Source organism: Hemibagrus wyckioides, linkage group LG03 (assembly GCF_019097595.1).
Source record: "Hemibagrus wyckioides isolate EC202008001 linkage group LG03, SWU_Hwy_1.0, whole genome shotgun sequence".
Taxonomy (NCBI): domain Eukaryota; kingdom Metazoa; phylum Chordata; class Actinopteri; order Siluriformes; family Bagridae; genus Hemibagrus; species Hemibagrus wyckioides.
Window position 1 is genome coordinate 26,982,172 of NC_080712.1, and position 25,474 is coordinate 27,007,645.

At 38.9% G+C, this 25,474-nt stretch overlaps 1 protein-coding gene across 2 annotated transcripts in view; it reads right to left on the reverse strand.

Moving 5' to 3' along the window:
- wdr11 (WD repeat domain 11) overlaps window positions 1-25,474 on the reverse strand; it is a 112,624-nt gene that overhangs the window by 68,218 nt on the left and 18,932 nt on the right. Inside the window, exons 7-10 of one of the 2 annotated variants that reach the window (XM_058385658.1) lie at window positions 21,628-21,730; window positions 20,003-20,210; window positions 19,434-19,534; window positions 5,304-5,483 (exon numbers count right to left, since the gene is read on the reverse strand). In XM_058385658.1, the coding sequence (XP_058241641.1) occupies window positions 5,304-5,483; window positions 19,434-19,534; window positions 20,003-20,210; window positions 21,628-21,730 (592 nt within the window). Of the gene's footprint in view, window positions 1-5,303; window positions 5,484-19,433; window positions 19,535-20,002; window positions 20,214-21,627; window positions 21,731-25,474 lie in introns of both variants that reach the window. The other variant, XM_058385657.1, reaches the window with a different exon arrangement.

A 25,474-nucleotide genomic window follows, 5' to 3' on the forward strand; every position in this document is an offset into this window, starting at 1 on the left:
CCATCCACCTACCCATATATCCATCCATCCACCTACCCATATATCCATCCATCCATCCATATATCCATCCATCCATCCATCCATCCACTCTACTGATATATCATTCCATCTACTCTACCTATAGATTCATTCATCCATCCATTCCATCTATCTACTGAGATATTCATTCATCTACTCTACCTATATATCCATTCATCTATCTACTTACCTATATCATCATCTATCTATATTCATTCATCATCTATCTATCTACTCTACCTATATATTCATTCATCTATCTACCAGTATATTCATTCATCTACTCTACTGATATTCTATCTATCTATCTATCTCTACCTATATATTCATTCATCTAACTATCTATCTACTTACCTATATATTCATTCATTCAACCATTCATCTACTCTACTGATATATTCATCTATCTATCTATATATTCATTCATCTATCTACTCTACCTATATATTCATTCATTCATCTACTTACTGTATATTCATTCATCTACTTATATAGATCTATCCATATCATCATCTACCTAGATATTCATTCATCTACTTACCATATATTCATCTATCTACTCTACATATATTCCATTCATCCATCCATATATTCATTCATCTATCATTCTATCTACTCTATATATTCATCTATCTATCTATCTACTCTACCTATATATTCATTCATCTATCTAACCATTCATCCACTCTACCTATATATTCATTCATCTATCTACTATATATTCATCTATCTATCCATATATTCATCTATCCATCTACTCTACTATATATTCATTCATCTATCTAATTCATCTATCTACTCTACCTATATATTCATCTATCTAACCATCCATCTACTTACCTATATATTCATTCATCTACTCTACTGATATATTCATCCATCTATCCATATATTCATTCATCCATCCATCTACTCTACCTATATATTCCATCTATCTATCTAACCATCCACTCTACCTATATATTCATTCATCTACTCTACCGATATATTCATTCATCCATCTACTTACCTATATATTCATTCAACCATCTATCTACTCTACCTATATATTCATCCATCTACTCTACTGATATATTCATCTATTCATCCATCTACCTATATATCCATCTATCCATCTACTTACCTATATATTCATTCATTCATCCATCTATTCATCTATCTATATATATCATCTATCTATCTATCTATCTATCTACTCTACACATATATTCATCTATCCACTTACCTATATATTCATCTATCTATTTACCTATATATCCATCTATCTATCCATTTCTACCTATATATTCATCTATCTACCTATATTCATCCATCTACTCTACCTATATATTCATATCTATTCATCCATTTACCTGTATATTCATCTATCAATCAATTTATCCATCCATCCATCTTCTCTATATCCAAATCTATCAATCCATCTATCTATCTATCTATTCCATCTATCTATCTATTTACCTATCTATTTATCATTCTATCTATCTATGTATCTATTCATTCATCTATCCATTTACCTATACATATCCCATATATATCAATCTCATGTATTTGTCTATTCATTTACCATCTACTTACCTATATATTCATCTATCTATCTAACCATTCATTCACTTACCTATATATTCATCTATCTACTCTACTGAGTATATTCATCTATCTATCTATATATTCTATCTATCTATCTATCTACTCTACCATATATATCATCTATCTATCTAAATTCATTCATCTACTCTACCTATATATTCATCTATCTACTCTACTGATATATATTCATCTATCCATCTACTTACCTATATATATCCATCTATCTAAATTATCCATCTCACTACCCATATATTCATTCATTCACTCTACTGATATATTCATCTATTCATTCATCTATTTTCCTATATTCAAATCTATCAATTCATCCATATCTATCTATATCTATCTATCAATTCATCTATCTATTTACCCATCTATTGGTTCCATCTATTTATGTATCTATTCATCTATCTATCTATTTACCCATACATCTCATATCATCAATCATGTATTTGTCTATTCATTTACCATCTACTTACCTATATATCATATCTATCTATCTAATTATCTATCTACTTACCTATATATTCATCTATCTACTCTACTGATATATTCATCTATCTATCTATATATCTATCTATCTATCTATCTACTTACCTATATATTCATTCATCTATCTAACCATTCTATCTACTTACCTATATATTCATTCATCTACTCTACTGAGTATATTCATCTATTCATTCATCTATTCACTTACTCTACCTATATTCATTCATCTATCTATCTATCTATCTATATATCTATCTATTCATCTACTTACATATATATTCATTCATCTACTTACCTATATATTCATCTATCTACCTATATATTCATCTATCTACTTACCTATATATTCATTCATCTATTTACCTATATCTATCTATCTATCTACTCTACATATATATTCATTCATCTACTCTACCTATATATTCATATCCATCCACCCATATATCCATCCATCCACCTACCCATATATCCATCCATCCATCTACCCATATATCCATCCATCCATCCATCCACCCATATATCCATCCATCCATCTACCCATATATCCATCCATCCACCTACCCATATATCCATCCATTCATCCATCTACCTGTATATCCATCCATCTATCAATCTATCCATCCATCCATCTTCCCATATCCAAATCTATCAATCCATCCATCCATCCATCTATCAATCCATCCAATGGATGTCAATCCATCCATTCATCAGTCCAGCCATGTATCCATCCATCCACCCATACATCCATCCATCCATCCATCTACCCATACATCCAACCATCCACCTACCCATATATCCATCCACCCATCTACCCATATATCCATCCATCCACCTACCCATATATCCATCCATTCATCCATCTACCCATATATCCATCCATCTATCAATCTGTCCATCCATCCATCCATCCATCCATCCATCTTCCCATATCCACATCTATCAATCCATCCATCCATCTACCCATCTATCATTCCATCCATCTATGTATCCATTCATCCATCCATCAACTCATGTATCTGTCCATTCATCTACCTGTCAATCCATCCATTCATCAGTCCAGCCATGTATCCATCCATCTAACCATCCATCCATCCATCCATCCATCCATGTATACCTCCAGCTAGCCAAGCATCCATCAATTTATCTATGCATCCATCTATACATCTTACTATTTATCCATCTATCAACCCTTGCATCTTTCTGTCTATCCATCTACCACCCACCTGTCTGTCTATCCATCCATCTATTTATCTTAATGCTTATCTATTCATCCAGCTATCATGCCTTCCATTCATCCATCTGTCTGTCTGTGCATCCATCTTACTTTTTACTATCCATCCACCCATCCCTCTTTTAATCCATCTATCTATCTGTCTATTTATCTATCTATCCAACTTTTTACTATCCAACCACCCATCCTCCTTACAACTATCTATCTATCTATCTATCTATCTATCTATCTATCTATCTAATTACAGTACTTGTATTTCTGTGGAAAAAACACACCACACATTACACACCACAAAATTTCTAAACCAGATACAAGGCAGTAAAATGCAGGCACTGTAAAACGGGTTACAGGGAAATACACTGCTACATTGCCTGCATGTAAACTCTCAACCAAAACACTGAATCAGCTTCTTTATGAACATGGTATATTTAACACCAGATTCCTTCCTGCTTCTAAATTTTATATAAAGTTAAAGTTAACCTCTAAATGCATTTCTAGGTTTCAGTGAAGTTTTTTAATATCCAAGCTCAATCATTTTGAGTGAGATTTTAATCACAGGGGTGTACGTGCATGCAATACATGTGTGTGTGTGTGTGTGTGTCTGTGTGTCTGTGTGTGTCTATGAGAGAGAGAGAGAGAGAGAGAGAGAGAGAGGGCATTTTACAGGGCAGTTAGATGAAATGAGAAATAACGGTTATATGAAACACTCCTGCATTTTTTGTTTTCCTTCATGACAATAAATTCGTTTCTCAGATTTGTTTTGTTTCCCTAAAATCTTGGGCAAAACCCGGCACTGAAATAAATGGATGATGATTAGTATTGTTTATTCAGTCAGTGCTTGCGACCATGAAAGAATATAAGATCTGCTTTTCATTCTTCCAAGCAAAGTTCAAAATTCATCCATTAAGCAACTGGCACTTGACATGGCACTGCATCAGCATCAGTACAGCATGAAGCACAGTTCTGTCATTACTTCAGCAGAGACGGAGAGAAGAACAATTACAGCCAGTTACAGAGCAGAGCAAGTTTACTGTGTTTTCTCTGTAGGGCTGGATGAAGTGACAATATAACTATCTACATATAACTTTATCTTAATTATATATTTTTTGAGATAAAATTCATTTTTCTTTTTTTTATTTTATTATGAAGCTGTTTTTTAATGTAGCAGATTTAAAGCAGATGAATTCTGTACACTCTGAAAATGTAAAAAATGTTTACAATTTTTTTTTTTACAATTTTGACAGATGTTCTCTTTTTCAGTGTTATGTATTCGTTTGTTTATTTGTTTATGAATAAATATAGTTTTTTTATATTGAAAATCTATCTATCTATCTATCTATCTATCTATCTATCTATCTATCTATTTCAATCTTCCATCCATCATGCGCTCACACACACACCCATCCATTCATCTATCATTTCATCCATCCATCCATCCATCCATCCATCCATCCATTCACCCACCCACTCACAAATGCATCAATCCACCCATCTATCCATCCATCCACTCACACTACCACCCACCCATCCATCCAATCATCTCTCCATCCATCCATCCAATCATCCCTCCATCCATCCATCCATCCATCCATTCACCCACCCACTCACAAATGCATCAATCCACCCATCTATCCATCCATCCATCCATCCACTCACACTACCACCCACCCACCCAATCATCTCTCCATCCAATCATCCCTCCATCCATCCATCCATCCATCCATCCATCCCTTCATCCATCCATCCACCAATGCATCAATCCACCCATCCATCCATCCATCCATCCATCCATCAACTCACACTACCACCCACCCATCCATCCAATCATCTCTCCATCCATCCAATCATCCCTCCATCCATCCATCCATCCATCCATCCATCCATCCAATCATCCCTTCATCCATCCATCCACCCATCCAGTACTGTGTTTAGTGGTGTGTTAAGTGCTGTGATTAGTGCTAGGTTTAGTACTCACCCACGGCCAGCAGCGGCTGGTAGTGCTGGATGTTTTTAGTGGTTAAAGGAGGACACATGCGCAGTGAGAAGGGTGGCAGAGGCAAACCAGACAATAGCCCAGTCAACAGGAACTTCAGCTGCACCTCCTGCTGCCCCACCACAGACACGGGGGGATCAACACCTGAGATCAAAGTGGGACCTGAAGAGGAAAAAAGGATATGTTGAGAAATGTTGGTACTGAAAGCTCACTGGATAAGAACTGAAAGGGAAATAAAGCAAATAGAAAATATAATGAAATGTCTTTTAGATGACCATGGAACACTATGTCTGATCTAACGCTGCATCACAGTATGAGACATAGCATCGGACCATCTGCTCTTACACCACTCCACATGAAGTCCAGATACGATCTAGCCCTGTACTGACTGAACACTGTTCCTAGCATAACACGGAGTCTGATTAAACACCATGTTATAAAATGCAGTACATCTGCTCTAACACTATATCTGATCAAACCCTGCTCCTGATTTTGTCCCCTGACAAAAGTTCTGATCTGATCTAACCCTTTGACTGATCTAATACTGCATCTAATCTAACAGTGTGCCTAATCTAACACTGAGTCTGATTAAACACAGCATTTGAACATACACAGTATCTGATCTAACACTATATTTGATCTAACACCGCATCTGATCTATCACCATTCCCACATGACTAAAGTTCTGCTTGGCTTCTTACACAGTCTCTAACTAACAGGTGCCATGATGAGGAGATAATCAGAGTTATTCACTTCACCTCTCAGTGCTCATAATGTTATGCCTGATCGGTGTATATGTGTTTTATTTAAGACTCACATTGAATATATAGATGTGTGTGGGTGTGTATGAGCAGATGCTGTTTTAGATCAGCCGTAGTGTAAGGTCAGATGTTGCGTATGATCAGACTGGGTGTTAGATCAGACACTGGAATAGATCAAATAAGAACCTATATCAAATGAGGTTAGCTGTGTGTGTGTCTGTGCTAAAAGAGTTTCATTTTATTGCTTTAGACTTTAATCTATATTTTTAAAAAAGCCTATTAATAATAAACAATTTGATGCAAAGGTTACAAACAGCAAAAAATACAGATCCTACTAATGGGATTTCATAGTAGTATAGACCGGAATACACACAAAAAGATGAAAGATTATAAATGTGATAATGATCACACAGAGTGCACACACACACACACACACACACAGCTACTATAACCCTAGGGCAAATAGCAGGAAGTATCAGTTCTGTAACAATGCTGAAAAAAATATATAGAAAGGAGATAAAAGCCCTCTGTCTCTGAGAAGGTTATCAGTGTTGGGACACCGACTGGAACAAAAAGATTTAGAGAGGAGGAAGGCCATTGTAGACAGAGGGAAAGAGAGAGGAAGAGAACAGCCACAGAGAGAGAGAGAGAGAGAGAGAGAGGAGAGAGAGAGGAGAGAGAGAGAGAGAGAGAGAGAGAGAGAGAGAGGAGAGAGAGAGAGAGAGAGAGAGAGAGAGGAGAGAGAGAGAGAGAGAGAGAGAGAGAGAGAGAGAGAGAGAGAGAGAGAGAGAGAGAGAGAGAGAGAGACTTATGAAGAAATGAGCATGGGCTTCATAAGATGCTTAATGTTATTCCATGCAGGAGTCAGTGACACGCTGGAGATAAGGAGAAAGAATGAGGAAGAAAAGAAACTGGGTTGTTTCTAATATGGAGCCTGAACACCTCTCAGTAACTGAGAATTTCAGCTTTTATTAAAGAAAGTTCATTCAGTGCTCATTTCTTTAGCAAACCCCACATTCTGAAACTATTCATGCAGCTCTTTAAGTTATAAAACACTGCTTTCAGTAAATCAGAGCTTTTAGATTACAGCATTTTGTGTAGTGTAGTGTAGTCTAGAATAGTGTAGTTTAGTGTGGTGTATTACAGAATAGTGCAGTGTAGTGTATTGCAGAACGGTGTAGTGTAGTGTAGTGTAGTGTAGTGTAGTGCAGAACGGTGTAGTGTAGTGTATTGTAGTGTAGTGTAGTGTAGTGTAGTGTAGTGTATTGCAGAACGGTGTAGTGTAGTGTAGTGTAGTGTAGTGTAGTGTAGTGTAGGGTATTGCAGAACGGTGTAGTGTAGTGTAGTGTAGTGTAGTGTAGTGTATTGCAGAACGGTGTAGTGTAGTGTAGTGTATTGCAGAACGGTGTAGTGTAGTGTAGTGTAGTGTAGTGTATTGCAGAACGGTGTAGTGTAGTGTATTGTAGTGTAGTGTAGTGTAGTGTATTGCAGAACGGTGTAGTGTAGTGTAGTGTATTGTAGTGTAGTGTAGTGTATTGCAGAACGGTGTAGTGTAGTGTAGTGTATTGCAGAACGGTGTAGTGTATTGTAGTGTAGTGTAGTGTATTGCAGAACGGTGTAGTGTAGTGTATTGTAGTGTAGTGTAGTGTAGTGTAGTGTATTGCAGAACGGTGTAGTGTAGTGTAGTGTAGTGTAGTGTAGTGTAGTGTATTGCAGAACGGTGTAGTGTAGTGTAGTGTATTGCAGAACGGTGTAGTGTAGTGTAGTGTAGTGTAGTGTAGTGTAGTGTAGTGTAGTGTATTGCAGAACGGTGTAGTGTAGTGTAGTGTATTGCAGAACGGTGTAGTGTAGTGTAGTGTAGTGTATTGTAGTGTAGTGTAGTGTATTGCAGAACGGTGTAGTGTAGTGTATTGTAGTGTAGTGTATTGTAGTGTAGTGTATTGTAGTGTAGTGTAGTGTATTGCAGAACGGTGTAGTGTAGTGTAGTGTATTGCAGAACGGTGTAGTGTAGTGTAGTGTAGTGTAGTGTAGTGTATTGCAGAACGGTGTAGTGTAGTGTAGTGTATTGTAGTGTAGTGTATTGCAGAACGGTGTAGTGTAGTGTATTGTAGTGTAGTGTATTGTAGTGTAGTGTAGTGTAGTGTAGTGTATTGCAGAACAGTGTAGTGTAGTGTAGTGTAGTGTATTGTAGTGTAGTGTAGGGTATTGCAGAACGGTGTAGTGTAGTGTATTGTAGTGTAGTGTATTGTAGTGTAGTGTATTGTAGTGTAGTGTAGGGTATTGCAGAACGGTGTAGTGTAGTGTAGTGTATTGCAGAACAGTGTAGTGTAGTGTATTGTAGTGTAGTGTATTGTAGTGTAGTGTAGTGTATTGCAGAACGGTGTAGTGTAGTGTATTGTAGTGTAGTGTATTGCAGAACAGTGTAGTGTAGTGTATTGTAGTGTAGTGTAGGGTATTGCAGAACGGTGTAGTGTAGTGTAGTGTAGTGAAGTACAGAATAGTGTAGTGTAGTGCAGTAAAGTGTAGTGTAGTGTAGTGCATTGCAGAACAGTGAAGTGTAGTGTATTGTATTGCAGAACAGTGTAGTGTAGTGTATTGTATTGCAGAACAGTGTAGTGTAGTGTATTGTATTGCAGAACAGTGTAGTGTAGTGTATTGTATTGCAGAACAGTGTAGTGTAGTGTAGTGTAGTGTATTGCAGAACAGTGTAGTGTAGTGTAGTGTAGTGTAGTGCATTGCAGAATAGTGTAGTGTAGTGCATTGCAGAATAGGAAAGTGTAGTGTAGTGTAGTGCATTGCAGAATAGTGTAGTGTAGTGCATTGCAGAATAGGAAAGTGTAGTGTAGTGTAGTGCATTGCAGAATAGTGTAGTGTAGTGCATTGCAGAATAGTAAAGTGTAGTGTAGTGCAGTGCATTGCAGAATAGTAAAGTGTAGTGTAGTGTATTGCAGAACAGTGTAGTATAGTGTAGTGTAGTGTATTGCAGAACAGTGTAGTATAGTGTAGTGTATTGCAGAATCGTATAGTGTAGTGTATTATATTGCAGAACAGTGTGGTGTAGTATAGTGTATTGTATTGCAGAACAGTGTAGTGTAGTGTAGTGGATTGCAGAATAGTATAGTGTAGTGTAGTGCATTGCAGAATAGTATAGTGTAGTGTATTGTATTGCAGAACAGTGTGGTGTAGTATAGTGTATTGTATTGCAGAACAGTGTAGTGTAGTGTAGTGTATTGCAGAACAGTGTAGTGTAGTGTAGTGTATTGCAGAACAGTGTAGTGTAGTGTAGTGTATTGCAGAACAGTGTAGTGTAGTGTATTGCAGAACAGTGTAGTGTAGTGTATTGCAGAACAGTGTAGTGTAGTGTATTGACGTGTAGTGTATTGCAGAACAGTGTAGTGTAGTGTAGTGTATTGCAGAACAGTGTAGTGTAGTGTAGTGCATTGCAGAACAGTGTAGTGTAGTGTAGTGCATTGCAGAATAGTGTAGTGTAGTGTAGTGCATTGCAGAATAGTGTAGTGTAGTGTAGTGCATTGCAGAATAGTATAGTGTAGTGTATTGTATTGCAGAACAGTGTGGTGTAGTATAGTGTATTGTATTGCAGAACAGTGTAGTGTAGTGTATTGACGTGTAGTGTATTGCAGAACAGTGTAGTGTAGTGTAGTGTACTGCAGAACAGTGTAGTGTAGTGTATTGCAGAACAGTGTAGTGTAGTGTATTGCAGAACAGTGTAGTGTAGTGTAGTGTATTGAATTGCAGAACAGTGTAGCGTAGTGTAATGTATTGCAGAACAGTGTAGTGTAGTGTAGTGTATTGCAGAACGGTGTAGTGTAGTGTAGTGTAGTGTAGTGTAGTGTATTGTAGTGTAGTGTATTGTATTGCAGAACAGTGTAGTGTATTGTATTGCAGAACAGTGTAGTGTAGTGTAGTGTAGTGTATTGTATTGCAGAACAGTGTAGTGTAGTGTAGTGTATTGCAGAACAGTGTAGTGTAGTGTAGTGTATTGCAGAACGGTGTAGTGTAGTGTAGTGTAGTGTAGTGTATTGTAGTGTAGTGTATTGTATTGCAGAACAGTGTAGTGTAGTGTAGTGTAGTGTATTGTAGTGTAGTGTAGTGTATTGTATTGCAGAACAGTGTAGTGTAGTGTATTGTATTGCAGAACAGTGTAGTGTAGTGTAGTGTATTGCAGAACAGTGTAGTGTAGTGTAGTGTATTGAATTGCAGAACAGTGTAGTGTAGCGTAGTGTATTGAATTGCAGAACAGTGTAGCGTAGTGTAGTGTATTGCAGAACAGTGTAGTGTAGTGTATTGTATTGCAGAACAGTGTAGTGTAGTGTAGTGTATTGCAGAACAGTGTAGTGTAGTGTATTGTATTGCAGAACAGTGTAGTGTAGTGTAGTGTATTGAATTGCAGAACAGTGTAGTGTAGTGTAGTGTATTGAATTGCAGAACAGTGTAGCGTAGTGTAATGTATTGCAGAACAGTGTAGTGTAGTGTAGTGTAGTGTATTGCAGAACAGTGTAGTGTAGTGTAGTGTATTGCAGAACAGTGTAGTGTAGTGTAGTGTATTGCAGAACAGTGTAGTGTAGTGTAGTGTAATGTATTGCAGAACAGTGTAGTGTAGTGTAGTGTAGTGTAGTGTAGTGTAGTGTATTGCAGAACAGTGTAGTGTAGTGTAGTGTATTGTATTGCAGAACAGTGTAGTGTAGTGTAGTGTAGTGTAGTGTAGTGTATTGCAGAACAGTGTAGTGTATTGCAGAACAGTGTAGTGTAGTGTATTGCAGAACAGTGTAGTGTAGTGTAGTGTAATGTATTGCAGAACAGTGTAGTGTAGTGTAGTGTAGTGTAGTGTAGTGTATTGCAGAACAGTGTAGTGTAGTGTAGTGTATTGCAGAACAGTGTAGTGTAGTGTAGTGTAGTGTATTGCAGAACAGTGTAGTGTATTGCAGAACAGTGTAGTGTAGTGTAGTGTAATGTATTGCAGAACAGTGTAGTGTAGTGTAGTGTAGTGTATTGCAGAACAGTGTAGTGTAGTGTAGTGTAGTGTATTGTATTGCAGAACAGTGTAGTGTAGTGTAGTGTAGTGTATTGCAGAACAGTGTAGTGTATTGCAGAACAGTGTAGTGTAGTGTATTGCAGAACAGTGTAGTGTAGTGTAGTGTAATGTATTGCAGAACAGTGTAGTGTAGTGTAGTGTATTGCAGAACAGTGTAGTGTAGTGTAGTGTAGTGTGGTGTATTGTATTGCAGAACAGTGTAGTGTAGTGTAGTGTATTGTATTGCAGAACAGTGTAGTGTAGTGTATTGCAGAACAGTGTAGTGTAGTGTAGTGTAGTGTGGTGTATTGTATTGCAGAACAGTGTAGTGTAGTGTGGTGTATTGTATTGCAGAACAGTGTAGTGTAGTGTAGTGTATTGTATTGCAGAACAGTGTAGTGTAGTGTAGTGTAGTGTAGTGTAGTGTATTGCAGAACAGTGTAGTGTAGTGTAGTGTAGTGTAATGTATTGCAGAACAGTGTAGTGTAGTGTATTGTATTGCAGAACAGTGTAGTGTAGTGTATTGTATTGCAGAACAGTGTAGTGTAGTGTAGTGTAGTGTAATGTATTGCAGAACAGTGTAGTGTAGTGTATTGTATTGCAGAACAGTGTAGTGTAGTGTAATGTATTGTAGAACAGTGTAGTGTAGTGTATTGTATTGCAGAACAGTGTAGTGTAGTGTATTGTATTGCAGAGCAGTGTAGTGTAGTGTAGTGTAGTGTAGTGTAGTGTATTGCAGAACAGTGTAGTGTAGTGTAGTGTAGTGTAATGTATTGCAGAACAGTGTAGTGTAATGTAGAACAGTGTAGTGTAGTGTATTGTATTGCAGAACAGTGTAGTGTAGTGTATTGTATTGCAGAGCAGTGTAGTGTAGTGTAGTGTATTGCAGAACAGTGTAGTGTAGTGCATTGCAGAATAGTAAAGTGTAGTGTATTGCAGAACAGTGTAGTGTAGTGCATTGCAGAATAGTGTAGTGTAGTGTATTGCAGAACAGTGTAGTGTAGTGTAGTGCATTGCAGAATAGTGTAGTGTAGTGCATTGCTGAATAGTGTAGTGTAGTGCATTGCAGAATAGTAAAGTGTAGTGTAGTGCAGAATAGTAAAGTGTAGTGTAGTGCAGAATAGTGTAGTGTAGTGCATTGCAGAATAGTAAAGTGTAGTGTAGTGCAGAATAGTGTAGTGTAGTGCATTGCAGAATAGTAAAGTGTAGTGTAGTGCTGAATAGTAAAGAGTAGTGTATTGCAGAATAGTGTAGTGTAGTGCAGAATAGTGTAGTGTAGTGTATTGCAGAACAGTGTAGTGTAGTGTAGTGCATTGCAGAACAGTGTAGTGTAGTGCATTGCAGAATAGTGTAGTGTAGTGTATTGCAGAACAGTGTAGTGTAGTGCAGAATAGTGTAGTGTAGTGTATTGCAGAACAGTGTAGTGTAGTGTAGTGCATTGCAGAACAGTGTAGTGTAGTGTATTGTATTGCAGAACAGTGTAGTGTAGTGTATTGTATTGCAGAACAGTGTAGTGTAGTGCACTGCAGAATAGTAAAGTGTAGTGTAGTGTAGTGCATTGCAGAATAGTGTAGTGTAGTGCATTGCAGAACAGTGTAGTGTAGTGTATTGTATTGCAGAACAGTGTAGTGTAGTGTATTGTATTGCAGAACAGTGTAGTGTAGTGCATTGCAGAATAGTAAAGTGTAGTGTAGTGTAGTGCATTGCAGAATAGTGTAGTGTAGTGCATTGCAGAATAGGAAAGTGTAGTGTAGTGTAGTGCATTGCAGAATAGTGTAGTGTAGTGCATTGCAGAATAGTAAAGTGTAGTGTAGTGTAGTGCATTGCAGAATAGTGTAGTGTAGTGCATTGCAGAATAGTAAAGTGTAGTGTAGTGCAGTGCATTGCAGAATAGTAAAGTGTAGTGTAGTGTATTGCAGAACAGTGTAGTATAGTGTAGTGTAGTGTATTGCAGAACAGTGTAGTATAGTGTAGTGTATTGCAGAATCGTATAGTGTAGTGTATTATATTGCAGAACAGTGTGGTGTAGTATAGTGTATTGTATTGCAGAACAGTGTAGTGTAGTGTAGTGCATTGCAGAATAGTATAGTGTAGTGTAGTGCATTGCAGAATAGTATAGTGTAGTGTATTGTATTGCAGAACAGTGTGGTGTAGTATAGTGTATTGTATTGCAGAACAGTGTAGTGTAGTGTAGTGTATTGCAGAACAGTGTAGTGTAGTGTAGTGTATTGCAGAACAGTGTAGTGTAGTGTATTGACGTGTAGTGTATTGCAGAACAGTGTAGTGTAGTGTATTGCAGAACAGTGTAGTGTAGTGTATTGCAGAACAGTGTAGTGTAGTGTATTGACGTGTAGTGTATTGCAGAACAGTGTAGTGTAGTGTATTGCAGAACAGTGTAGTGTAGTGTAGTGTATTGCAGAACAGTGTAGTGTAGTGTAGTGCATTGCAGAACAGTGTAGTGTAGTGTATTGCAGAACAGTGTAGTGTAGTGTATTGACGTGTAGTGTATTGCAGAACAGTGTAGTGTAGTGTAGTGTACTGCAGAACAGTGTAGTGTAGTGTATTGCAGAACAGTGTAGTGTAGTGTAATGTATTGCAGAACAGTGTACTGTAGTGTAGTGTATTGCAGAAAAGTGTAGTATAGTGTATTGCAGAATCGTATAGTGTAGTGTAGTGTAGTGTAGTGTAGTGAATTGCAGAACAGTGTAGTGTAGTGTAGAGAATTGCAGAACAGTGTAGTGTAGTGTAGTGTAGTGAATTGCAGAACAGTGTAGTGTAGTGAATTGCAGAACAGTGTAGTGTAGTGAATTGCAGAACAGTGTAGTGTAGTGTAGTGAATTGCAGAACAGTGTAGTGTAGTGTAGTGTAGTATAGTGTATTGTAGTGTAGTGAATTGCAGAACAGTGTAGTGTAGTGTAGTATAGTGTATTGTAGTGTAGTGAATTGCAGAACAGTGTAGTGTAGTGTAGTGTAGTATAGTGTAGTGTAGTGAATTGCAGAACAGTGTAGTGTAGTGTAGTGAATTGCAGAACAGTGTAGTGTAGTGAATTGCAGAACAGTGTAGTGTAGTGTAGTGAATTGCAGAACAGTGTAGTGTAGTGTAGTGAATTGCAGAACAGTGTAGTGTAGTGTAGTGAATTGCAGAACAGTGTAGTGTAGTGTAGTGAATTGCAGAACAGTGTAGTGTAGTGTAGTGAATTGCAGAACAGTGTAGTGTAGTGTAGTGAATTGCAGAACAGTGTAGTGTAGTGTAGTGTAGTGAATTGCAGAACAGTGTAGTGTAGTGTAGTGTAGTATAGTGTATTGTAGTGTAGTGAATTGCAGAACAGTGTAGTGTAGTGTAGTGTAGTGAATTGTAGTGTAGTGTAGTGAATTGCAGAACAGTGTAGTGTAGTGTATTGCAGAACAGTGTAGTGTAGTGTAATGTATTGCAGAACAGTGTACTGTAGTGTAGTGTATTGCAGAACAGTGTAGTGCAGTGCATTGCAGAATAGTACAGTGTAGTGTAGTGTATTGCAGAATAGTACAGTGTAGTGTAGTGTATTGCAGAAAAGTGTAGTATAGTGTAGTGTATTGCAGAATCGTATAGTGTAGTGTAGTGTAGTGTAGTGTAGTGTAGTGAATTGCAGAACAGTGTAGTGTATTGTAGTGTAGTGTATTGCAGAATAGTACAGTGTAGTGTAGTGTATTGCAGAAAAGTGTAGTATAGTGTAGTGTATTGCAGAATCGTATAGTGTAGTGTAGTGTAGTGTAGTGTAGTGTAGTGAATTGCAGAACAGTATAGTGTAGTGAATTGCAGAACAGTGTAGTGTAGTGTAGTGTAGTGAATTGCAGAACAGTGTAGTGTAGTGTAGTGAATTGCAGAACAGTGTAGTGTAGTGTAGTGTAGTGTAGTGAATTGCAGAACAGTGTAGTGTAGTGTAGTGTAGTGTAGTGTAGTGAATTGCAGAACAGTGTAGTGTAGTGTAGTGTAGTGAATTGTAGAACAGTGTAGTGTAGTGTAGTGTAGTGAATTGTAGAACAGTGTAGTGTAGTGTAGTGTAGTGAATTGTAGAACAGTGTAGTGTAGTGTAGTGAATTGTAGAACAGTGTAGTGTAGTGTAGTGTAGTGAATTGCAGAACAGTGTAGTGTAGTGTAGTGTAGTGAATTGTAGAACAGTGTAGTGTAGTGTAGTGTAGTGAATTGCAGAACAGTGTAGTGTAGTGTAGTGTAGTGAATTGTAGAACAGTGTAGTGTAGTGTAGTGTAGTGAATTGCAGAACAGTGTAGTGTAGTGTAGTGTAGTGAATTGTAGAACAGTGTAGTGTAGTGTAGTGTAGTGAATTGTAGAACAGTGTAGTGTAGTGTAGTGTATTGCAGAACAGTGTAGTGTAGTGTAGTGTAGTGAATTGTAGAACAGTGTAGTGTAGTGTAGTGTAGTGTATTGCAGAACAGTGTAGTGTAGTGTAGTGTAGTGAATTGTAGAACAGTGTAGTGTAGTGTAGTGTAGTGTAGTGTATTGCAGAACAGTGTAGTGTAGTGTAGTGTAGTGAATTGCAGAACAGTGTAGTGTAGTGTAGTGAATTGTAGAACAGTGTAGTGTAGTGTAGTGTAGTGTAGTGTAGTGTAGTGTAGTGAATTGTAGAACAGTGTAGTGTAGTGTAGTGTAGTGAATTGCAGAACAGTGTAGTGTAGTGTAGTGAATTGTAGAACAGTGTAGTGTAGTGTAGTGAATTGCAGAACAGTGTAGTGTAGTGTAGTGTAGTGTAGTGTAGTGAATTGTAGAACAGTGTAGTGTAGTGTAGTGTAGTGTAGTGTAGTGAATTGTAGAACAGTGTAGTGTAGTGTAGTGAATTGCAGAACAGTGTAGTGTAGTGTAGTGAATTGCAGAACAGTGTAGTGTAGTGTAGTGAATTGTAGAACAGTGTAGTGTAGTGTAGTGAATTGCAGAACAGTGTAGTGTAGTGTAGTGTAGTGTAGTGTAGTGAATTGTAGAACAGTGTAGTGTAGTGTAGTGTAGTGTAGTGTAGTGAATTGTAGAACAGTGTAGTGTAGTGTAGTGTAGTGAATTGCAGAACAGTGTAGTGTAGTGTAGTGTAGTGTAGTGAATTGTAGAACAGTGTAGTGTAGTGTAGTGTAGTGAATTGCAGAACAGTGTAGTGTAGTGTAGTGAATTGTAGAACAGTGTAGTGTAGTGAATTGCAGAACAGTGTAGTGTAGTGTAGTGAATTGTAGAACAGTGTAGTGTAGTGTAGTGAATTGTAGAACAGTGTAGTGTAGTGTAGTGTAGTGAATTGTAGAACAGTGTAGTGTAGTGTAGTGAATTGTAGAACAGTGTAGTGTAGTGTAGTGAATTGTAGAACAGTGTAGTGTAGTGTAGTGAATTGTAGAACAGTGTAGTGTAGTGTAGTGTAGTGAATTGTAGAACAGTGTAGTGTAGTGTAGTGGAGTGTAGTGTAGTGTAGTGAATTGTAGAACACTGTAGTGTAGTGTAGTGTAGTGTAGTGTAGTGAATTGTAGAACAGTGTAGTGTAGTGTAGTGTAGTGAATTGCAGAACAGTGTAGTGTAGTGTAGTGAATTGTAGAACAGTGTAGTGTAGTGAATTGCAGAACAGTGTAGTGTAGTGTAGTGTAGTGTAGTGAATTGTAGAACAGTGTAGTGTAGTGTAGTGTAGTGTAGTGAATTGTAGAACAGTGTAGTGTAGTGTAGTGAATTGCAGAACAGTGTAGTGTAGTGTAGTGTAGTGTAGTGAATTGTAGAACAGTGTAGTGTAGTGTAGTGAATTGCAGAACAGTGTAGTGTAGTGTAGTGTAGTGAATTGTAGAACAGTGTAGTGTAGTGTAGTGTAGTGAATTGCAGAACAGTGTAGTGTAGTGTAGTGTAGTGAATTGTAGAACAGTGTAGTGTAGTGTAGTGAATTGCAGAACAGTGTAGTGTAGTGTAGTGAATTGCAGAACAGTGTAGTGTAGTGTAGTGAATTGCAGAACAGTGTAGTGTAGTGTAGTGAATTGCAGAACAGTGTAGTGTAGTGTAGTGTAGTGAATTGCAGAACAGTGTAGTGTAGTGTAGTGTAGTGAATTGCAGAACAGTGTAGTGTAGTGTAGTGTAGTGAATTGCAGAACAGTGTAGTGTAGTGTAGTGTAGTGTAGTGTAGTGAATTGCAGAACAGTGTAGTGTAGTGTAGTGTAGTGAATTGCAGAACAGTGTAGTGTAGTGTAGTGAATTGCAGAACAGTGTAGTGTAGTGTAGTGAATTGCAGAACAGTGTAGTGTAGTGTAGTGTAGTGTAGTGTAGTGAATTGTAGAACAGTGTAGTGTAGTGTAGTGTAGTGTAGTGAATTGTAGAACAGTGTAGTGTAGTGTAGTGAATTGCAGAACAGTGTAGTGTAGTGTAGTGTAGTGTAGTGAATTGTAGAACAGTGTAGTGTAGTGTAGTGTAGTGAATTGCAGAACAGTGTAGTGTAGTGTAGTGAATTGTAGAACAGTGTAGTGTAGTGAATTGCAGAACAGTGTAGTGTAGTGTAGTGAATTGTAGAACAGTGTAGTGTAGTGAATTGTAGAACAGTGTAGTGTAGTGTAGTGTAGTGAATTGTAGAACAGTGTAGTGTAGTGTAGTGAATTGTAGAACAGTGTAGTGTAGTGTAGTGAATTGTAGAACAGTGTAGTGTAGTGAATTGTAGAACAGTGTAGTGTAGTGTAGTGAATTGTAGAACAGTGTAGTGTAGTGTAGTGAATTGTAGAACAGTGTAGTGTAGTGTAGTGTAGTGTAGTGTAGTGAATTGTAGAACAGTGTAGTGTAGTGTAGTGTAGTGTAGTGAATTGTAGAACAGTGTAGTGTAGTGTAGTGTAGTGAATTGTAGAACAGTGTAGTGTAGTGTAGTGTAGTGAATTGTAGAACAGTGTAGTGTAGTGTAGTGTAGTGAATTGTAGAACAGTGTAGTGTAGTGTAGTGAATTGTAGAACAGTGTAGTGTAGTGTAGTGAATTGTAGAACAGTGTAGTGTAGTGTAGTGTAGTGAATTGTAGAACAGTGTAGTGTAGTGTAGTGGAGTGTAGTGAATTGTAGAACAGTGTAGTGTAGTGTAGTGGAATGTAGCGAATTGTTGAAGATTCTGGGTAAGGTAAGGCTTAGCACAATAATTCTTTACAATCATTGTTATAGTTCATTTTTAGATTATATCTACAACACTTATAAAATAAATCTAGCCACTGTGAAGATTGTCTAAGGTATTTTGCAGTGTTAAAGCATCGCATGATTATGAATTCAGACAAGATGATGATTTTTTCCCAGTCATCAGCATAAAGTATTCCATTAGTCTTGTTTTTTGCAGGATTGCAGTCTGATGGTTCGAAGTTATTCCCCATCAACAGCTGACAGTCACAGCAAAACTGCATATGGTGTTTAAATAGTATCTTAATTAGACAGCTTGAGGAGCTGTGAAATGTGTATGTGTGAGTGTGATGCTGTGAACCACGGCTCCCAGGTTCAATCTGGAGCTCGGGGTCACTACACAGAGTTTGACACATTCTCCCCCTGAGTTTCCTCTGGGTTTTCCGGTTTCCAAAAACAAGCTGAGAGGTCAGCTTGTGATGCTTAATTGACTCCAGGTGTGAATGAGTGTGTGAATGAGTCCTAGGACCTAGGGCACAAGATGTGGGACACCCTAGGTGATGTGAGATGCCAACCCATTACAGGGCACAATCACATTTTCACACAATTTAGAGATGCTAATCAAGCTACAATGCAAGTCTTTGGAATGGGGAGGAAACCGGAGAACCCAGAGGAAACCCTTGAAGCACAGGGAGAAATCCAACCCCACAATCCTGGAAGTGTGAGGCAAATGTGCTAACCACTAAGCCTCATAAACATCTCTGTAACCATAACAACATGACATGCCCACTGTGGCAACTTTCTCAAAAAATTCTCAGCATTTTCCATAAACTATATATTTCAAGTGATGGGATGATTTGCAAAAATTGCAGAATATAATACTTCACTGAAGGTGTGAATTGTGACCGAGTGTGTATTGTACACACCTTAAATTTCCTCTGGGTTCAATAAAGTATCTATCCATCTATCCATCCATCCATCCATCTATCTATTGTACTTCTTTTATCTCAACACTGGCAATTGCTGTACTAATTGTAGTTTGCCTAGTGCAAATCCCTCGGCTTCTCCCTTTTCATTTATCACAATATTTTAATAATAAGTAAATATCATGAGATATTTAGATATTGACCAACCCTTGTAGAAATGAAATAAACATAACGATTGTAAATAAAATCAACTGCATAAGTTGTAACACGTGCAAAGGTGTATGTTCACAGCAAAATGACTCACCGATCATCGTGTTGAGGGAGAGGTCCGGGATTCGTTTCTGGTTCTGACCCAATGGGGTTCCACAAAAATTTACCGGAGAGTAGAGCGGGGACAAGCCTGACCTGTAATCCAACAAGAAACAGATATGAGAGAGAGAGACAGAGAGAGAGAGAGAGAGAGTGCAAATGAGTAACGGGTCATTAGAACCTTTTGCACTTAATATACTGATTTTTCTAAAATGACACTGATGAACAGTATGGAACTTTTTTTTTTTATAAACGTAGCCCTAATAAAGACTTTGAATTTTAATGACTGCTGAATAAAAAGAACTTAATAAGTCTGCTGAAACTTTAATCCAAAGGATTATCCTTATCCCAGTCTGAGTCTGATCTATGCATGGGAGTCTAGTCACTTTAATAACAGTACTGAGCAACTCTACTACTAGTACAGCACTGCAGTTCTGGTGTGGTTCAGTTCAGTTCATCTACACAAGCCTGCTTGAATTAAGAACATCAATTAGATTAGATTCGATTCGATTAGACACACACAAATGGTCTAATCTAGATCATGATGAGTGTAATCCAAAGTACCCGATGTTGGATGAAGCTTTTCCAGTGTGAGCTTTGAGCTCCCAGAGCATGATGCGCCCGTCGCTCACCACCAGCGCAGCTCGGTTCTCGTTGACGGGGCAGATCACCGCCCGGTACGGCCGCACCGTCTTAGTCACGCGAATGGCATCACACTGAGATCTCAGATCATACGACAGCTCCTGCACTCCCTGCTCCGTCTCAGACGCCACTGCTGATACATTGACATTCAGGTTAAAGATGCCATAATCAATTTTTATTTTTTTAGTACAAGTTACCTGGAAGTTGCGAAGAACTTAAAAGTGATTTGTGATCTATCTATCTATCTATCTATCTATCTAAGATCCTGGGGGCGGAGCTTCATAAAATCTGATCTCAAAATATTTCTTAATCATTCTTAATCATTATTATTAATCTTCTTCAAGGAATAAAAGACTAATCTTCCTTTACACACCTTTAATACACTGGAAATTTTAACACATTTAATCTTGGAATACATAAAATGAATTACAATTATTATTATTAAAGTTTCATTAGATTTCTAAACCTCTTCTAAAGCCCATTTTACGTCTGGCCGTAGCTGTAGTTGTAGCTGCACCATGATAAATGTTAATCAAGATTACCTTTGACCCACCACGGTCAGGGCTTCTAGCTAGAAGCGCTATAATATACAATACTTATTTAATATTTTGCAGTGGATTTCTGTAATCTAAACATGGCGTGGGTTATATATTCACATCTGTAGCCTACTGCATCTCGCACTCTGACTCCCAACTTAGTGCAAGTTTTGCTACAGAGCATGGAAGTGAGAATTTTACTGGATTTTAACAAAAGTTAAGTGATGAGATTATACAGAGTGTGTAACTTACTAAACCAATGCATGAAAGCACAGACCTGACCAACAGGATTTATGTATTTCATAAAATAAAATAAAATAGTTCTAAATTGTTTATACAAATTTGTTATACAAATATAACAAAAACACAACACAAAATGTATTACATTTACATTTAGCTGATGCCCTTATTCAAAGCACCTTACATTTTATCTCATTTTTTATACAACTGAGCAGTTGAGGGTTAAGGGCCTTGTTCAAGGGCCCAGCAGTGGCAGTCTGGTCTTGGGATTTCAAATTACAACCCCAAAACATGATATGTTATGAATCATACACTCATAATCATATATTTGTACTGAGGAACACTCTGAAGATTAAAAATTAATAAATAAATAAATATATGTATGACAAATGATCATGCAGTTTGCTGACACACACACACACAGTATAGAGCTGGCTCATTGCATCTATGTTTAATTATTAGAAATGCTATCATAAATCATCGTTTAAATACCTGGCAGCTTTTTTTCCCTGGATAAAAAGCACTAAAGCACTACCCAATGCTCCATCACTACTGAGTCTGGAGTAGTATTTAGTTTAAAGGATACAACTGTATGAGAAAACATTGTGCACTAAAAAAAGTGACTTGCAGCTTATACTAAACTTAATCAGTAGAATAAATAATGTAGAGTGTGTGTAGTATTAATGAACATCAATTGAAGCTATAGATAGTATTTAATGTAGGTGGTTAAACACAGGTTCGAGAAAAAAAAAAAAGGAAGGGAGCACTTGCCTGGTTCATCCGCTGAGAGTGCAGTGGATCGGCACACGCGCAGTGTGATGCAGCCGTTCTCGTGCAGGCAGTAGAGAGCATCCCTCTGGGCGCAGGGAATCACCTGCATGGAAGGAAAGGCACAGTGTGACGCAGTGAAAGCACATTTTCCTTCAAGGGCTTCAGAGATTTTATGTGAAGCAACAAGTGACAAAATGCAGTAGGTAATGTCACAGCTACCGAAGATCCTGGGGGCGGAGCTTCATGAAAATGGGTGGGAATTTTTCAAACATTAAGGCTAATAATGGGGCCTAAAAAAAAAACCTAATCTTACATAATGCACCTTTTAATTAATAGGACTGCAAATAATTAAAATTATCTAAACTAGACGTTTATTGCAATATTTTAAAATGAAAAATAAATCAATAAATCACACAATTAACAAATCAGTATCATGGACTTTTTCGATCAAGCAGTGAAATTTCAAGCGGGAATTTCAAGCCTGGGCACTGATTTTTAATATATAAAATGCAAATAACAATGATATTTTTTTATAGTAAATTATTAGTATGTTATTTTGCATATTGAAACATTATATTTAAAAATATCCAGTAATATTTTTACCCGGTGCACATCCTAATTATTTACTAATATTTTCATCACTTTACATTTCATCACCTCTACACTAATATAATATGGCTTATAGCTTCTAATGTTTTTTTTATTCACTGCAACTTTTAATACAGAGGTCTACAGTACAAAGACCCGAGGACAATAACAAAACACATGAAAATCACATATTTGGGTTTTCTACTTTAAAATCACACGGCTAGTTATTAGAGCCGAGCTGCATGCACCTTTTAAAAGAATTTCTAAGAAAGGCATTAGACTACATCAAAATGCTATCCCAATCACACTGTTTTAATATCTTTAATAGTGTTTGAATAAGGCTATAACATTACAATGTCATTAAGGAGCTGGGGGCAATGGCTTCTGTTCTAGTAGCATTCGAATGTGTTCATGTTACTTTAATGAAGGGAAATTTAGAAATGGAAAGAGTCAAATGTTTAAAACAAGAGAAAAGAATGGTTACGCATTTAGGAATAGGAATGTTTTACATTAAATGAGAGAGAGAGATACTGAGAAAGAGGGGGGAGAGAGAGAGGGAGAGGGAGAGGGAGGGAGAGAGAGAGAGAGAGAGAGAGAGACTGACAGAGAAAGAGGGGGGAAAGAGAGAGGGAGAGAGAGAGAGAGAGAGAGAGAGAGAGAGAGAGAGAGAGAAAGAAAGAGAGAGACTGACTGAGAGAAAGAGGGGGGAGAGAGAGAGAGACTGACTGAGAGAAAGAGGGGGGTGGGAGACAGAGAGAGAGAGAGACAGAGAGAGAGAAAGTGAGAAAGAAAGAGAGACAGACTGAGAGAAAGAGGGGGGAGAGAGAGGGAGGGAGAGAGAGAGAAAGAGAGAAAGAGAAAGAGAGAGAGAGACTGACTGAGAGAAAGAGGGGAGGGAGAGGGAGAGAGAGAGAGAGAGAGAGAGAGAGGGTGAGAATGAGAGACAAAGTGAGAAAGAAAGAGAGAAACTGACTGAGAGAAAGAGGGGGGAGAGAGAGGGAGGGAGAGAGAGAGAGAGAGAGAGAGAGAGAGAGAGGGTTGTGTGTTGTTTTTTGACTAGTTGCCCGCTCCCACGATCTATCGCTTGTTCCAGTCCTGTTTTTGCAGCTGCGCCATTAGTCATGCAAATGTCCTTCCTGACAAGAGCTTTACAACACTTACAGAACATGGACACTCGTGCTAATAGAGAGGTCATGCCTGTATACGAGTGGGAGTCAGTGCACTTTATGCTGCAAATATAACCTCACACTTGCACAAATAAATTAACAGACCAATAAAAATAGTATTAAAAAACAGACACTATAGCAGTTTGTGGTCTATATGTGCTCTTTGAACATTACATCTCCAGTCGTCTGGGAAGGAACAATGAAGGATATTAGTGGCAGGATAGTGATGTAACAGACCTCGTAAACATTTGGGTTAATGATGCTGTACGACGACAATGCAGGAGAACCTGGCTGCAGTGCTAAAGGAAAGTAAAAGTGGATTTTTTTTCATTCAAACACATATTAGGGTTCTCAGGATTTGAAGTCAATCTCTAACTCACATTAAAGACCAACTCCTGATGTGCCCCTGAATCATTTTCAGATATGGGATTTTCACCAGAGTTTTAGTGTTGTGAGATATACAGAAGTCAGTGAGTGAGTGGGTGAGTGGGTGAGTGAGTGGGTGGGTGAGTGAGTGAGTGAGTGAGTGGGTGGGTGGGTGAGTGAGTGGGTGGGTGAGTGAGTGAGTGAGTGAGTGGGTGAGTGAGTGGGTGGGTGAGTGAGTGGGTGAGTGAGTGGGTGAGTGAGTGAGTGAGTGGGTGAGTGTGTCGGGTGAGTGAGTGAGTGAGTGGGTGAGTGAGTGAGTGTGTCGGGTGAGTGAGTGTGTCGGGTGAGTGAGTGGGTGGGTGAGTGAGTGAGTGAGTGAGTGGGTGAGTGAGTGAGTGAGTGAGTGGGTGAGTGAGTGGGTGAGTGGGTGAGTGAGTGAGTGGGTGAGTGGGTGGGTGAGTGGGTGAGTGAGTAAGTGAGTGAGTGAATGACTGAGTGAGTGAGTGAGTGAGTGAGTGAGTGAGTGAATGACTGAGTGAGCGAGTGAGTGGGTGAGTGAATGAGTGAGTGAGTGAGTGAGTGAGTGGGTGAGTGAATGAGTGGGTGAGTGGGTGAGTGAGTGAGTGGGTGAGTGAGTGGGTGAGTGAATGAGTGAGTGAGTGAGTGAGTGGGTGGGTGAGTGAGTGGGTGAGTGAGTGAGTGAGTGGGTGAGTGAGTGAGTGGGTGGGTGAGTGGGTGAGTGAGTGGGTGAGTGAGTGGGTGAGTGAGTGTGTCAGGTGAGTGAGTGAGTGGGTGAGTGAGTGGGTGAGTGAGTGGGTGAGTGAGTGTGTCGGGTGAGTGAGTGAGTGTGTCGGGTGAGTGAGTGAGTGGGTGGGTGAGTGAGTGGGTGAGTGAGTGGGTGAGTGAGTGTGTCGGGTGAGTGAGTGAGTGAGTGGGTGGGTGAGTGAGTGGGTGGGTGAGTGAGTGGGTGAGTGAGTGGGTGAGTGAGTGGGTGAGTGAGTGAGTGAATGACTGAGTGAGTGAGTGTGTGAATGACTGAGTGAGCGAGTGAGTGGGTGAGTGAGTGAGTGAGTGAATGACTGAGTGAGCGAGTGAGTGAGTGAATGACTGAGTGAGTAAATGAGTGAGTGAGTAAATGAGTGAGTGAGTGGGTGAGTGAGTGAGTGAGTGAGTGAGTGACTGAGTGAGCGAGTGAATGGGTGAGTGAGTGAGTGAGTGAATGAGTGGGTGGGTGAGTGAGTGAATGACTGAGTGAGCGAGTGAGGAAGTAAGCATGTGAGTGAGTGAATGAGTGAGTGAATGACTGAGTGAGCGAGTGAGTGGGTGAGTGAATGAGTGAGTGAGTGAGTGAGTGAGTGAATGACTGAGTGAGCGAGTGAGTGGGTGAGTGAATGAGTGAGTGAGTGAGTGAATGACTGAGTGAGCGAGTGAGTGGGTGAGTGAATGAGTGAGTGAGTGAGTGAATGACTGAGTGAGCGAGTGAGTGGGTGAGTGAGTGGGTGAGTGAGTGAGCGAGTGAGTGGGTGAGTGAGTGAATGACTGAGTGAGCGAGTGAGTGGGTGAGTGAGTGGGTGAGTGAGTGAGTGAGTGAGTGAATGACAGTGAGCGAGTGAGTGGGTGAGTGAGTTAGTGGGTGAGTGAGTGAATGACTGAGTGAGCGAGTGAGTGGGTGAGTGAGTGAGTGAGTGAGTGAATGACTGAGCGAGTGAGTGGGTGAGTGAGTGAGT